Here is a 14,417-nt window from a genome sequence, read left to right as displayed (position 1 = left end):
TCACTATGTGGATTCATATTAAATACCAAACACTTGGGTAGCTGAAGATTTGATGAATCTCAAATGTGAAAAGGTAAAGATTTTGACTGTAGGATTTTAGACTGTCTTCTGCCACAAGCATAATTTTGTTTTAGGTTTCTTGCTTCATTACAGGCTTTTTAGATTTAATTGGCTCTTGATTATAATATCTAAAGTAAGGTATATGACACTTGAACTTATGAGTGTTCATAATTAATCTGAAAATTGCATGAAAAATGCAAACAATTGATCCTGAAAGATTCAACTACTTCTTTGATTAAATGCATGTTTTATTTTTAAGTTGTGTTATGCTTTTAATCTCTTATTAATTTCACATTTGAACATAGGGCTGAATCCCAACACTTTAGACACTTCAACTTTTTAAGTTTTCTTAAATATGAAAACCCTCGAGAGCATTCAATTTGAAAATTATATTTTAATGTCGTGATTTATTTTTTAAATTTTTGAAAAAACATATAACCAAATTAAAAAACGAAATTGTTTTTTTTCTTCTCACTAAATATATGTGTTTTATATTTAAATATTTGATTTAATGAAACATGTATATCGCTACTCAAAAAGATTTTTCCTATATGCCACTAAACTAAATGCTCCTGAAAATTTTCAAACACACTTTATATAATTTCTTTTCCAACATTATGTTTACTGTTCTATATTCTATATATTGGACCCACACCATTTGTATCGCTTTATACATTCTGCAATATAGATTTATCTATTCTCTTAAACTAATATTTTATCTCACTTGTCTTAACTCATTCTACTTATGAACTATTTATCTTTTTGTGTTACTTTTGCCTCACCTTACTTGACATGATACATACTGTCACATCTCAATTTCTGGAGAGATCATAACAGGTGCATGAACCAACATAGGTATAGCCCATTAAACCCAAGCAAGCTTAACCATTAATGCCTGGGTTAGTCATCCATTGCATTCACATATATTTCCATTCACAGTTAAGAACATGCAAATAATTCATCAGGGACACCACAATACAGAACTTCTCAATATAAATTGTGGTTTCTATTATATTTCATATAAATATTCACTATGCCATAATAATTGTGGTCTAACATGCATCCCATGCTTATATTGTTGTGGTTCACCCACCATAGTTCTATCATCCACATGCAGCTATATTTGAGGCTCAATATAATGTGCAAAAGTATAAACAAGTATGAGTATATCAACATTTATTCACATTACCAAATTCATTATCAACATAATAGTCCAAAAACTAAACTTGACACACTACGAAGTGTAACAACATTGGGAGGTTGAAAAGAAGGCTCTACCAAACCTATCATGAATGAACTGGGCTATTACTTTACAAGTCACCCAACCAAGCAAGCTATGATCTATAAAACAAAATAAGGAAAAATAATGGGTGAGTTACAACGACTTTGTGAGTGAATATGAAGAAGGGGACAAATCAAGGGAAAGAGTCTTTACAAAAACACATGATAAGCATGTAAATACTTTCAAAGACAAAAATCTCATTTCTAATTTCCATAATAAATGCATATGATTCTCAATTTGCATAAGAGGTATTAACATATAAAGCTCAACTTACAAAACATTTGCAAGGAGAAATCATAAAAGAGTTCTCAAAGTCACGAATTCATCATCATTCATTCATAACATGAATGTATCATCCAATAATGATTCATATAATCATTTACACATAAGCACAATAATCATCAAGTCACCAATCATAAGTGTCACGATATCCATTATACAAGTAAGGTGTCAATATATACCATTAACAAAGACAATGGGAGACTGGGTGCTTTCGCCCAATTCATTCCTATGGTATTCTTACTCTCACATTGAGCTTAAAAAGGGAAAAAATGGTACATTTGCCCAATTTAACCTTGTGATATTCTTACCCCCACACCGAAATTCATAAGAGGAAAAGAGGGCACGTTCACTAATCTTGACCTTATGGTATTCTTACCCCCACACCAAGATTCTAAGGGAAAAATATGGCATGTTCACCAATCTTGACCCCTGTAGTATTATTACCCCTGTACCGGGCTTAAATCAACATATCACGTAATTAAAAATTCATGCAAGATCCTACCAAGATCAAGCATTGAATAGCAAATCATGACATTTATATGAATCTTGAAATGGTGGAGACTTCCTCATCCACATTCACATTTCTCACTATTTATGAACATTATATAATTCACATTCACTTTTTCAAAGAGATATCTTATTACCCACATTGGCTTATAGGTCAGAGTAATTGAGAAACTTTGAACAAAATCATTTCAAAGGGCTTTTCCCCCTTGTTGAAAACTAATATGAAATAAAGATATTTACTTACATAATAGATTTGAAAATCATGTTAAAATCATTTGTGCTTAACAAATCTAATTTATAGATTTTGAATAGCATTAAAACTATGCAATAAATACTAGTCGATAAATCATGCTAGTTTTATCATATAACATACTTAAAAATGTGCATCCATCACTCACCTTGGAAAGTTGATTTCTACGAATATGCGATCTCTAATCCAGAGAAATTCTTGGAGTTTCAACTATTCCTAAATATCCAGCAATTATTGTAATCAATACTTAGTTTAGGTATTGCATAATAATTGTTCTAATCTACTTTGAAACTATTTATGTTCACTTAAAACTAATTTTCTAGCTTAAATCTACTACTACTAACATAATATATGCTTAGAAATCCATAAATCCTTCAATCCTTACCTTAGGTGAGCCTAAATACTTAGGAAAATCTCAAAACCTTGAGTTTGAACCGTCAACAGAAAATCTAGATGCATAAATAATATTTTCAATGTTGGAAAAAGCAAGATTCAAAAATTTCAAAATTAAAAATGTTATCTTTTCCATAAAAACTCAAAACTAAGCTTTTAAATCATCAAAATGGAGATTTGGACTAAAAATGGGTTGAGAAAGCTTTAAAGTTGAGGGTTGATCTTGCAAAAATGACAAAGGGTTGCCAGCCTTCAAAAAATGTGACATATTTATAAACTAAGATATGAAAATACAATTTGACTCTTTTTATTTTTCTAAAATTGATGAAATGTATTGATACATTGTGTCCATGTATCGATACATTAGTTTCTAGAAAAATTCTATCATTATATTTGGATATGCATGGATAGATGGTCATAAAAATCTAAATCTATCAATACACTGGACTATAAATTGATACATATTATTCAAATCTCCTTTTTAAAGCCTTCCAGATTAAATCTATCGATATATGAAGGTCATATATTGATACATTTACTCCAATATGCAACAATACACTTAGAAAACATGTCCACTTGGACTCCTTTTCAACATTCAACCTTGCCCATGATCAAAGATTTCCAAAACATGAATTTTTCTAATGTTAGTCTAGTATTTCAAAACAAAAATTTCATATGCTCGCTTAAAAATTTCTTCTCTTATCATTTTATTTAAGATAAGATTTCACACATACTTTCATTCCGATGATTCTATTTTTCAACAATTTGCATATAGCAGTTTTGAAATAAAATTAGATTTCGTCTAATTATTTGTTAATTTATTTCTTCATTAGTTTCTTATATTAGATGTAAACGTTCATGCATACTTGGACACACAGACACTGGGATATTCAATGAGTTGGATGCAATTGGAGAATGCTTTTCTCAAAACCCAAATAATTATCTAGTCAGAAAACTTGGAAAAGATTTTAGTTGAAGGCTGCTTCGCTCTTTTGCACATTCAAAAGGGTTTTAATGCGAAAGTGATACCATCTAATCACTTGGATGACAAATGTAAAAGGGACAGTTGGGACGTCAATTACAAGGCATTGGAATGAACGAATTTTAGATTTTTCTGTAGCACAAGAAAATATCAATTATTATGTTCAGTTTGAAAATTAGTTCGTGACATGCCAATTAAACGAACTACCATAATACATAAAGTGGGCCAGAAACAGATCATAAACTGTTCAGCTCTTTTACTCTCAAACTATAAATTTTTTTCTTTAGTTTTCTGGTTAGTTGGGTCTTTGAGGATCATACTCATCAATTCTCCATGAAGTAATTATACTCATGTACCCAAGAAAAAAAAATTAAATTATATCTATAAATGCACTTTGTGCAACATCCTAGACTAATAGTAATGGACTACTCTATTATTCACTCATACGGCTTGATGACATTTACCCAAATTTATATGCTTAAAATAAATATCATTGAAACTTTTGTAAGATTCTATATATTTATTCTTAGAATTAATTTCTCATTAACCCGTATAGCTTAAATGTTGTATCCAAGTTAGAGAAAGTGTAAGTACGTTCAAGGGTTATAGGGGGCATTATGAGCTTGGGTCTATCAAATTTAGACTACAATTTTAATGGCGGGGTGTGGTTTTGAGTAGAGATAACCATATTTATTTGATTATATTCTAACAAGTTTGAACTGATGTAAGTCTTAATTTTTGCTTTTCTTTTTGGGATGAAGGTTACTGGTTTAGTCCGAAATTTATAATTACAACGTGAATGAGTTATCCAAACTAGAAAACATCAGCAAGGACGAGGATTGCTTCAGTTTGATGCAAAAGCCCTAGACTTCCGCAGGCTTGGGATTAGATGGCCAAAGCACAGTAACTGATGGAATACTTTTAAAGAGAAAATGCAGGGAGACAAAGGGGGGGATGATGATGATGATGTAATTCACAAGAAATGATACATATTGGGGGGTAGATAGAAACTAGAGATCGTAACATGGAGGGCAGATAGAAACTAGAGTAGGGCATGTGTTAATTAAATCAGCTTTAACAATTCAAGACCTATGACGCACTAGTAAACACAATTACTGTCAAATTAATTATAACTGTGTCTAACGTACAACAACAAACAAGGTGGCAACTATCAATTTTTTTTTTTTTTTACTATTATGAGTTAAGTCAATTAATATAGACTTCAAAGAAAGAAGATGTTCTTTTCTCAATTTCATAAACTCTTTCAACAACTATCAATTTCACAAATAAGTATGTTTTTAATTAGAATTTTGATGATATGATCATTTTGATTATTCATAATTAAGATGGTTTTTCTAGAAGCTTAAGTTGAAGTGTTTTAGAAATTTATAGCAACTTTCATTATTTTAAACTATGAAAGTTTTGATTAGAGTTCATTAAGAATCAAACTCGAGTTCAGTTTAATTGGAATGCCCACACACTTATGTTATATTGGTTACTAATTTTATGTTCATATTTTGATATTCTAAATATATTAATATTAATGTTAAATAAACATGTATTATTTATTACTATAATAATGTCTTGGGTCGAGCTGGACCCTGCCTAAACATTCATGTCTAGGCTTGAGATATCATTATTATTATTAACAAATAATGTATTTATATATAATTGTAATTCTATATAAAATTTATTTTAATATTAATATTTTGAAATATTTTAATAATATATAATTTAAAGCACTGAATTAGATCGGAACTGAATTCAAATTTAGATTTGAAAGATGTCAATCGGATTTGACCTAACTCAACTCAATTAATAAACACCTCTAATTGAGACTTAAAATTAAGATACTTAATAATTGAATTTGAAAATTTTGATTTAATGATCTTATGGTCAAATCTCCAAGATAATGTTTATGAAGTGAAGTTATCTATTCTCGTGTAATTTAAGATTTTGTGGATTTTCGAAAGTATAATTTTTTGGATTGTTATATCATATAGCATTATTGAAATTTTTGAACAAGATTTGGATAGTTATTATGTATTATATTAAATTATATTAAAAAATTTGGTTACCTATGTATGTATAATAGAATAACTTTAAATTTCATTTTTTTAAAAAATTATTAATTTTATATATAAATATTTAATTTATTAATTAATATATAATCTTTTAATTAAAAGGGTAAAATTTAAATTTTTCTTTTTGGAATCCAATGGCTTTGGAGTAAAGAAAACCTGGGCTTGGGCTTTGGCACCTGGATTCAACCCATTTTTTTCTAATAAATTGTAAACAAAAAAAACAAAGGACAAACGCTGAGAGCTCATTTCAAGAAGACAAAAACCCTAAAACCCTCTCGAAAGCAAAAGCAAAAGGCTCGAAGCCCCGACTTTCCGCTCAGCACTGAAGCTTCCTCCCTTTGTCTTTAATGGCTGTGAGTATTGTTTTTAATTTTTCAATTTGCATTTCTTCACAAAAAATCCAGTTTCCTATGCTACACTTGTGTTTTTAGATCTCTGCTGATAAATTAGAGTTTCTATTACATGCCTGTAGATTCAATTCTTAATCCCAGGAATTTGTAGATTATGTTTGTTCTACAGTTTGGGCTAAATCTTAAAATCTGTTTGAACATTGTAGACAATTCCCGTTAACCCGAAACCTTTCTTGAACAATTTGACTGGAAAGACTGTTATAGTGAAGCTCAAGTGGGGGATGGAATACAAAGGTAGTACACACTTTTTCTTTTCTATTTTTTTAATCATTAAAAAAAATTGTTCCTTTTTTCTTGTTGGTATTTGATATTCTAACATCGTGCGTGATTGTGTGCTTTTCGCAGGTTTTCTCGCCTCAGTTGATTCTTACATGAACTTGCAGGTGTGGCCTTAAAATCCTAGAATAGTATTACTTCTAAATTGCATACATTTTTTTGTAACTTGGAACCACATTGATATTATCATATAACTATGTTGTTATATTTTAAACTTAATATTGTTTTTTGAACTTGTAAAAACCATTGATTAATTCCATTTGAGTTTCTTTTTTTTTTTTTGTCATTTGTTTTCTTATCTCTGTGTTGAATGGGCATGATTGCTAATACATTCCAATGAATGGGTGTTTTTTGGTAGCTTGGCAATGCTGAAGAGTATGTCGATGGCCAATTCACTGGAAATCTGGGGGAGATTTTGATCAGGTAATTTCTTCCAGATGTTTGCTTCTTTTTGCTTGAAATTATTTTATATGAATAGATTGTTATTGCTCTTATGTTAATCTTTTGAGTTGATTGAATGTTTGCACTATCTTATATCAGGAGTCATCTTTTTCTTACTCTTCAGTTATGAGAGAATGTATTTTGCTCATTAATCTTTGTGATATTCTTAAAATTCATGTTGCTTTTGATCTTGTATAATGCACAAGGTTCTGTACCTTGAACTTTTTTGAGCCTTCCCAATATTAGTTACATATTGCATGTCTGGTTTGCTTGAGTACTAAAGACCATAAGGTTGACCTCAATTGCTATCCCCTTTAAGGGTTTGATGAAGCTAACTACTTCACGAAAATGCTCTTTCAGAAAACATTACTTAATTGATTGCCCTAGATACAAAATGAGTAGGATACTCACTTGGTTTATCTGTTCTGCTGTGTAGGCTTGTAAAATGCAAATGAACCAAGCAGTGCTGAGTATTCAGGCTCGGTTTAGTTAAATTTAGACAAGCTTGATAAATAATTAGGCTTTTAACAAACATATAAAATTGTTTTTGAGCTTGACTCAACAAAATTTACTGAGTTTACAAACTGAGCAAAAGGTTAATGAGCTCTTAGATTAGCCACCAAATAAACCTATTAACCAATAGAAACAGGGCTTAGGATCCTGCTGTAAAGGACCTCTGCTCAATGGAAGTCTCTAGCAAAATGAGCCCTTGGCTTGCTGCTGTTAAATATTAATAGTTGAAAGCATCCTAGGTGAAAAGGTGTTATTTGTAGAATCAGCCCTCCCTTGCTTGGGTTGTAATGTTGATGTGAGATTGATTTCTCTCTTTCAAACATCGATGGGAGTAAATGAACCAATCATTCATTGAACAGCTCTTGAACAAGCTTGGTTTATGCTTGTTTGTGTTAGTTTGTCATGGTAAATGAATGAATTTGAATAAGATTTTTAAGTTCAGTTAACAAATAAACTGAGCTTGAATAATGATGAGCTCATCTCATGTATCTTTCTGTACAGGATCGTTTAATGTTTGTGAACAAGGTCAATAAAAGCTTGATAATAGGTTGTTTTATTTATTAGAAATTGACTACTTTAAGCTTTAATATCTTTTAGCAATCTCCAAATCATAATTTAAAATTTATATCATTAAAAATTACACATGACATGAATTAAAAATCATCTTTTAACTTTTTAAAGTTATTATTGTAGAATAGCCTTTTTATGTGCCTACAAATGGATATTTAATAAGTTTTAAAGTTGATGTTTGAAAGAGAAGAAAAATTGTCTTTTATGAATCCCGCATCAACACAACAACCAAGGCAAGGAGGGATTGATTCTATACATAACCACTCCTAGTGCCTCAAACTAAAGCGCTAACAAGCAAGAAAAGGGCCCCTTACTACAGGCATTAGCACTTTAGAAAGATTGCACTTTCAAACAATAACAATAATAATATTTGAAGGCAACAAGTCAAGGGCCCATTTGGTTAGAGCTTTAATTGGGCATAAGTCTCCCTTGTGCTAGGATTCTAAGCCTGTTCTTTATTGGTTTTAAGGTTTATCTCGTGGCTAAGAGCTTTTGTGCAGCTTAAAGCTCAATAAACTTAACCAAGCCAAGTTTAAACAAGCTGAGATCATCATTGTTCAATCTGAGTTTTTTATTAACTGAATTTAAAATCTTGTTCAAATTCATTCATTTTCCTTAACAAGCAAATATAGATAAGCCTAAAGTGAGCTTTTTGACAATTGATTGGTTTATTTACGCCCCTATTACTATGTCTCAAATTTGCTGTCACACCTCCAGTTGCACGTTATCTGTTAGCGATATGAGTTTTAATACTATTTATGGGTAAAATCCAAAAAACCCCTCAAATCATCCTTAAATGACACTTTGACCCCTTTTGTTTCAAAATGATGTTTTTGGCCTTTTGACTATTTACACCGTTAATCAACAATTTTAAAAAAATGAAACTCAATACCACATCACCCATTATATGTCAAATAGACATTTAGGGCATAAATATTTTTTATATCATTCTGTTAATTCAGGTATATTCTTTTCAGAAAAAAAAAATTATCTACTCATCCCTTTTTCGAAAACCTTGACCAGAAAAAAAGGGAACCTAAAGGAATTTTGCTTTATTCATTCTTTGATTAAATTTCTTCCACAAATAAAATTTGATCAAAGCTCCTCGTTTGCCCAAACTTTAGGTGCTGATGCATTATATTACTCCATCTTTTTGATCATATAAAGAGATGCATGTTGTGTTGTAGGATGTCACATGGGGTGAGGAATTCAAATCCTTGGTTAGAATACCAGCTTCTTGATTTTCTTCTCAATCGATCACATTAAGCTTAGCAATGCAGTTAAAACCCTCTAGTTGGACGAGATCTAACGATAGAAATCGCTTTCAGAATTTGTCTGTGTTTTAAATAATGATGGTGGTGGACATTGAGGAAGAAATCCAAGACTTCAAGTCATGACTCTTAGGAGTGCTAAGCTTGAAAGTATCAAGGATAGGGAGTCCCCTAGAAGTCTAGAACACATTATTACAACCTTATGATTTTTAATTAAATGCCTCAAGACCACCCTATTGATTCAAAAATAAAAATACACCACTAATCTAATCCAGAAGCTAGCCACTAATCTCAGTCAAATTGGCTTGGCCTATTTGTTTCCTTTAGAAAATTCTAATGCCCTACTTACTAACAAAAGTAAATTGCTACTACTCCCATTAATACAATTACCTCCTACAACAAGTGATGCTGATGATCAAGCTCTAAGCCAAGCCGTCCGGAAGAATAGAAAGGAAAGTCCCATCCCAGAGCTAGGGTACAAAAAATAGCCATTCTTCGCATCTCTCGAGGCAGAAAAATAGTCAAACTGTTACTACTACTAATAAGACTCAAAGCTATACCCTAACTTCACCATGGGTCTTCTCTCACTTGGGAGCAATTGAATCATCTTCATCAATGAATATATAGATGGTGCATTCTTCTCTGCTTCCTCAAATTCTTTTATGAGATTGCTTTCACTCTCTCTAGCCAATTTTGACATGATCTTCAGACCATTGATGCAAAAAAAGAAAGCACCAGCCTCATTGGCAACAACATGGGCAATTCAAAGTCTTTCTAGATATAGGAGGTCCATAAAGCAAAATTCCTTTAGGTTCTGCTTTATTTTTTGGTTAAGGTTTGGGGAGAGGGATGAGCAGATCAATTTTTTTTTTCAAAGAGAATATGCCTAAATTGGGAGAATGATACAAGTGGCATTTGTATTCTAAAATGTCTATTTGGCATATAATGAGTGATGATGTTTTAGGTTTTATTTTTTCCTAACTGTTGACTTAAAAGGTCATAAATATCATTTTCTAACAAAGGGGGTCAAAGTGTTCTTTTAGGGTCATTTGAGTAGGTTTTTTGGATTTTACCCTACTATTGATCAGATTATATGCAAGCCAATCCTACAAAATCTTTTTTGGAATGAAAATCTAATTGCCACCCATAATATTTCTTAATCGTAGTCAACTAACTTCTTGATTTTTGGTCTCATGTTTGTTGTAATATGAGTTTTGTTGTGCAAGGAATGGGTACTACTTAGAGTATCAGGTTGTTTGATGTTGTTGACATGCATAAATATAAAAAGATTTTATCTCATACCAAGATTGTTTCAGCGCCCTTTGATCTTTGAGAATATTAAAACTAGAATGCCTCCATCTCCATGCCTGTTTCCCATTACCATATGAAAAGTGCAGTACAGCAATGTCTCATCAGATTATGACGTGAGTAGTATGTAGAAGAAAATTAGATTACATGTTTTGCATGTTTAAAAGGAATGAACTGACTTTATGTTTTTTACCTCATGGGCCCTTTCTTCTGCAGATGTAATAATGTTCTCTATCTTCGTGGGGTACCAGAAGATGAAGATATAGAAGACGCTGATAGGGACTAGATTGGTTCTCTTATAGTTTAGATGGAACTTTTGGCTGTTCAACCAAAAGCTTCTGTAGCATTTTAATATCATGATTGGAGGTCATTGTATTACCTGACAAACAAACTGCTACGTAGTTAACTTTGCCATGATTGATCGCCCTTACTAACATTATTTGGAATATGTATCCTTTAGATTTAAGCTAAATGTCTTGTGGGGCACAAACATGGGTGGCCCTGTGGTTAATATTGTGTCTGAAAACCAGTTACTCTAGAAAGAAATGGATTTCATGGCAACTTGTTTGAGATATCTCAATGAGTCACGTTTGCCGGTGATAGATGAACTCGTGAAACAACTCATTCAGGGTTTTCGTGACAAATTTTTGCTTCAAGGCATCGTCCATGGGCCAATCTGATGTTTACATTCTCATATCATGATTGGTACACATCTGTTATATCTGACGTCATCTGTCATTTGCTAGAAATATCAACAACTCTTAAGGTGGAAGTTCCCCAGAGGTTTTCTGTTTTCGGGTCCATAGTGCAGAAAGATCCAAATTCTATCTCCCTCGTGGTTTTCAAATAGAAATTGAAATTAGCCTAGGAGAAAGCTCAGATATTTGGGGCACACAATAATGCAAGTATCCTAAGAATCCATTTATATTGACATTGAAAGTAGAAGATTTTCATACGGGTGGCATTGGTTGGTGTGGTAGGTTTGGATTGCGAAAGACGTCTTAACCAACCAAGTCGATTAAGGTGGCCAAATTGATCGACATTGATGGATGCTAGGGGAGCCCGGCGGAGGGGGGGGGGGGTGGGGGGTGGAGTGGAAACGATCAAATCATGACCGGTCAATTATATTGGACAAATAGTATTATCTCATAAGGTTTTATCTTACATTGTTTAAGTATTAAAAATATATGTTTTTTTATAAGCAAATTCATTATAAGTTTGTTGAAAGTTAGAAAAAAAAAGTGATCTCGTGCGGTCTCGTGCACACAAGATCAAGCTAAGCTTTGAGAAAATGTGAATTCTCTCTTTCGAGTCTGCGTATACACGTAGGTTAGCCCTAAGTGATGTTTTTTATTTTTGATTCTATCAACCAAAATAAAAATATCAGCCGTTATAAGTAAAATTGTTACAGAATCAAAGTTTTCTCATTAATTTCCTAATTCCAATATTTTCAATGTTAATTTTTTTATTTCTTTTATTTTCCAAACAATCGTTCCTATAACATGCTCCATAGTCATCTCAAGACACTTTTTGCATTCAAGTTTCATACTCCAAAGAGACAAATTATCCTTAAGAATAGTGTATCATGCCTTAAACTTCTTTAAGCTGTTTAACTACTTCAATTTTCGTTAGCGATTTTAAGGATAATATAGATTCTCATATCGACAATGTTATAGTCGTTGTAGTTACTTCCACCATCGTTGTCAATGGTTCTATCTCGACAAGTGTTGCCACCATTGTAAATGTTGCAAATCCGGTGCAAGACAAAATCCAGCATCATCAAATAAAGGTACACTAATAAAAAAAACTGATTATAAATCCAAAGTTACTTATCTCACCTTTAAAAAGAAAGGTATTTGTTTTGTTCGTGAAAAGCTAGGGCATCATGCATTAGAATGCATGAAAAGATCAATGGAAAATGACAAACCTACTAATCCAAGAGTTAACTTAGTTGAAGCAAATGAATCCAAAGACATAATTGCTATGGTTCTTCTCAAGCCAATATTCTGGCCAATGTGAAAGAATGAGTGGTAGACTCAAGTGCTACCAGACATATTTATGCAAACAAAACTACCTTTAGTTCCTATACTCTAGTAAGGGAAGCAGAAGAGATAATATATCTTGATGATTTTTTAACTACTCAAGTTCTTAGTAAAAAAAAAGTTTTTCTCAAACTCATATCTGGCATAACCCTTGCTCTGCATAATGTTCTATATGTTCCTAATGTAAGGACAAATTTGGTTTTAGTGGCACTATTTGGCAAAGTTGGATTAAAGAGTTTTTCAAATCTAACAAGATTGTAATAACAAAAAATAATGTCTTTGCAGGCAAGGGTTATTGTAATCAGAGACCTTTTGTGCTCAACATTTCAAATGTCTTGAATGAAAATGGTAGTTCTTCTGCTGACTTGATTAACGATTACTCTAGTTATACTAAAGTTTATTTATTTAGGCATAAAGATGAAATTTTTGACATGTTTATTAAATATAAAGCTGAGATAAAAAATCAATTGAATAAAAAGAAAAAAGGAGTTAGATTAAATAGAGGCGGAAACAAATTGATTAATATATATCCGCATGGGTTTTGCTCATGAAAAGAAAGTTTAATCTTGGTGGTTCTATTGATAAATGTGTGTATACAAAAATTATTGATAGTGAATGTGTGATTATTAGCTTATATGTTGATGATATGCTTATTTTTGGTACATGTATTGATGTTGTCAATAAAACAAAATGTTTTTTAACTTCTAAATTTGATATAAAAGATTCGATAGAAGCCAATATTATTTTGGATGTTAAAATCATAAGATTTTATAATGGCTTAATGCTAATACAAGAGCATTATGTTAAGAGGCTACTTAAAAAGTTTAGATATTTTAATATCACACCTATGAGTACTCATTATGATGCTACTCACAATTAAAGAAAAATAAAAGTGATAGTGTGACTCAATCTAAATATGTTTAGATTATTGAGAGTTTGATACATTTGATAAATTATACTCAATCTGATATAGCTTAAGTTGTATGTAGATGGAGCAAATATACACAAAGTCCCAATCGAGATCATTAAATTGTCTTAAGTAAAGTAATGAAATATTGAAGGGTACCATAAACCATAATATTTTATATAGTGGATTTCTAGCTTTATTACAAAGATACAGTGATGCTAACTAGATCTCAAATTCAGATGAGACAAAATCTACAAGTAAATATGCATTCACCCTTAGTGGGTTGCCATTACTTGAAAATCAACCAAATAAACAATAATTGCTAAATCTACAATAGAATCAGAATTTGTAGCTTTAGAGTTGATTAACAATGAGGTTGAGTGGTTAAAAAACCTCTTCACAGATATTCCACTGGGGATAAAATCAACACCTTTTGTGTCTATATACTTTGATTGTCCAGCGGCAATAGTCATTGTAAAGAATAAAACTTTCAATAGTAAGAATAGACATATTCATTAAGACATTATTTGATAAAAACAGCGACTTAGAAATGAAATTATATCCGTTAATTAAGTGAAGTCATAATTGAATTTGGTCAATCCTCAAATAAACCCTTAGAAAAAAAATTAATTAATGATACATTGAGGGGAATGGGATTTAAGTCAATTGAGACAAATCAACAATAATCACCACCTAAACTATGTGAGTGGCGATCCCATGAATTAGATTTATATAGGTAAAAACAAATTATTTGTTAATAAATTGATGCACTATTAAAATTATCATCCTTCGTATTATGCATAAATAGTGTAAAACTGCAATGAAGGAGAGGTTGAGTT

At 31.4% G+C, this 14,417-nt stretch overlaps 1 protein-coding gene across 1 annotated transcript; it reads left to right on the top strand.

Moving 5' to 3' along the window:
- Window positions 1–6,069: 6,069 nt before the first annotated feature.
- Window positions 6,070–11,203, top strand: RUXF (small nuclear ribonucleoprotein F). Its single transcript, XM_021421902.1, has 5 exons — window positions 6,070–6,193; window positions 6,397–6,484; window positions 6,596–6,633; window positions 6,885–6,949; window positions 10,846–11,203. Exons 1-5 carry the CDS (start codon window positions 6,188–6,190, stop codon window positions 10,913–10,915), a joined length of 267 nt encoding a protein of 88 aa, XP_021277577.1. The 5' UTR covers window positions 6,070–6,187; the 3' UTR covers window positions 10,916–11,203.
- Window positions 11,204–14,417: the final 3,214 nt, after the last annotated feature.

Source organism: Theobroma umbraticum, unplaced genomic scaffold, assembly GCF_002168275.2.
Source record: "Theobroma umbraticum cultivar Fairchild unplaced genomic scaffold, ASM216827v3 scaffold_56.0, whole genome shotgun sequence".
In the NCBI taxonomy this organism is placed as follows: domain Eukaryota; kingdom Viridiplantae; phylum Streptophyta; class Magnoliopsida; order Malvales; family Malvaceae; genus Theobroma; species Theobroma umbraticum.
Note: the sequence above shows the minus strand (reverse complement) of the source record. Positions and strands in the feature narration are given on the sequence as shown.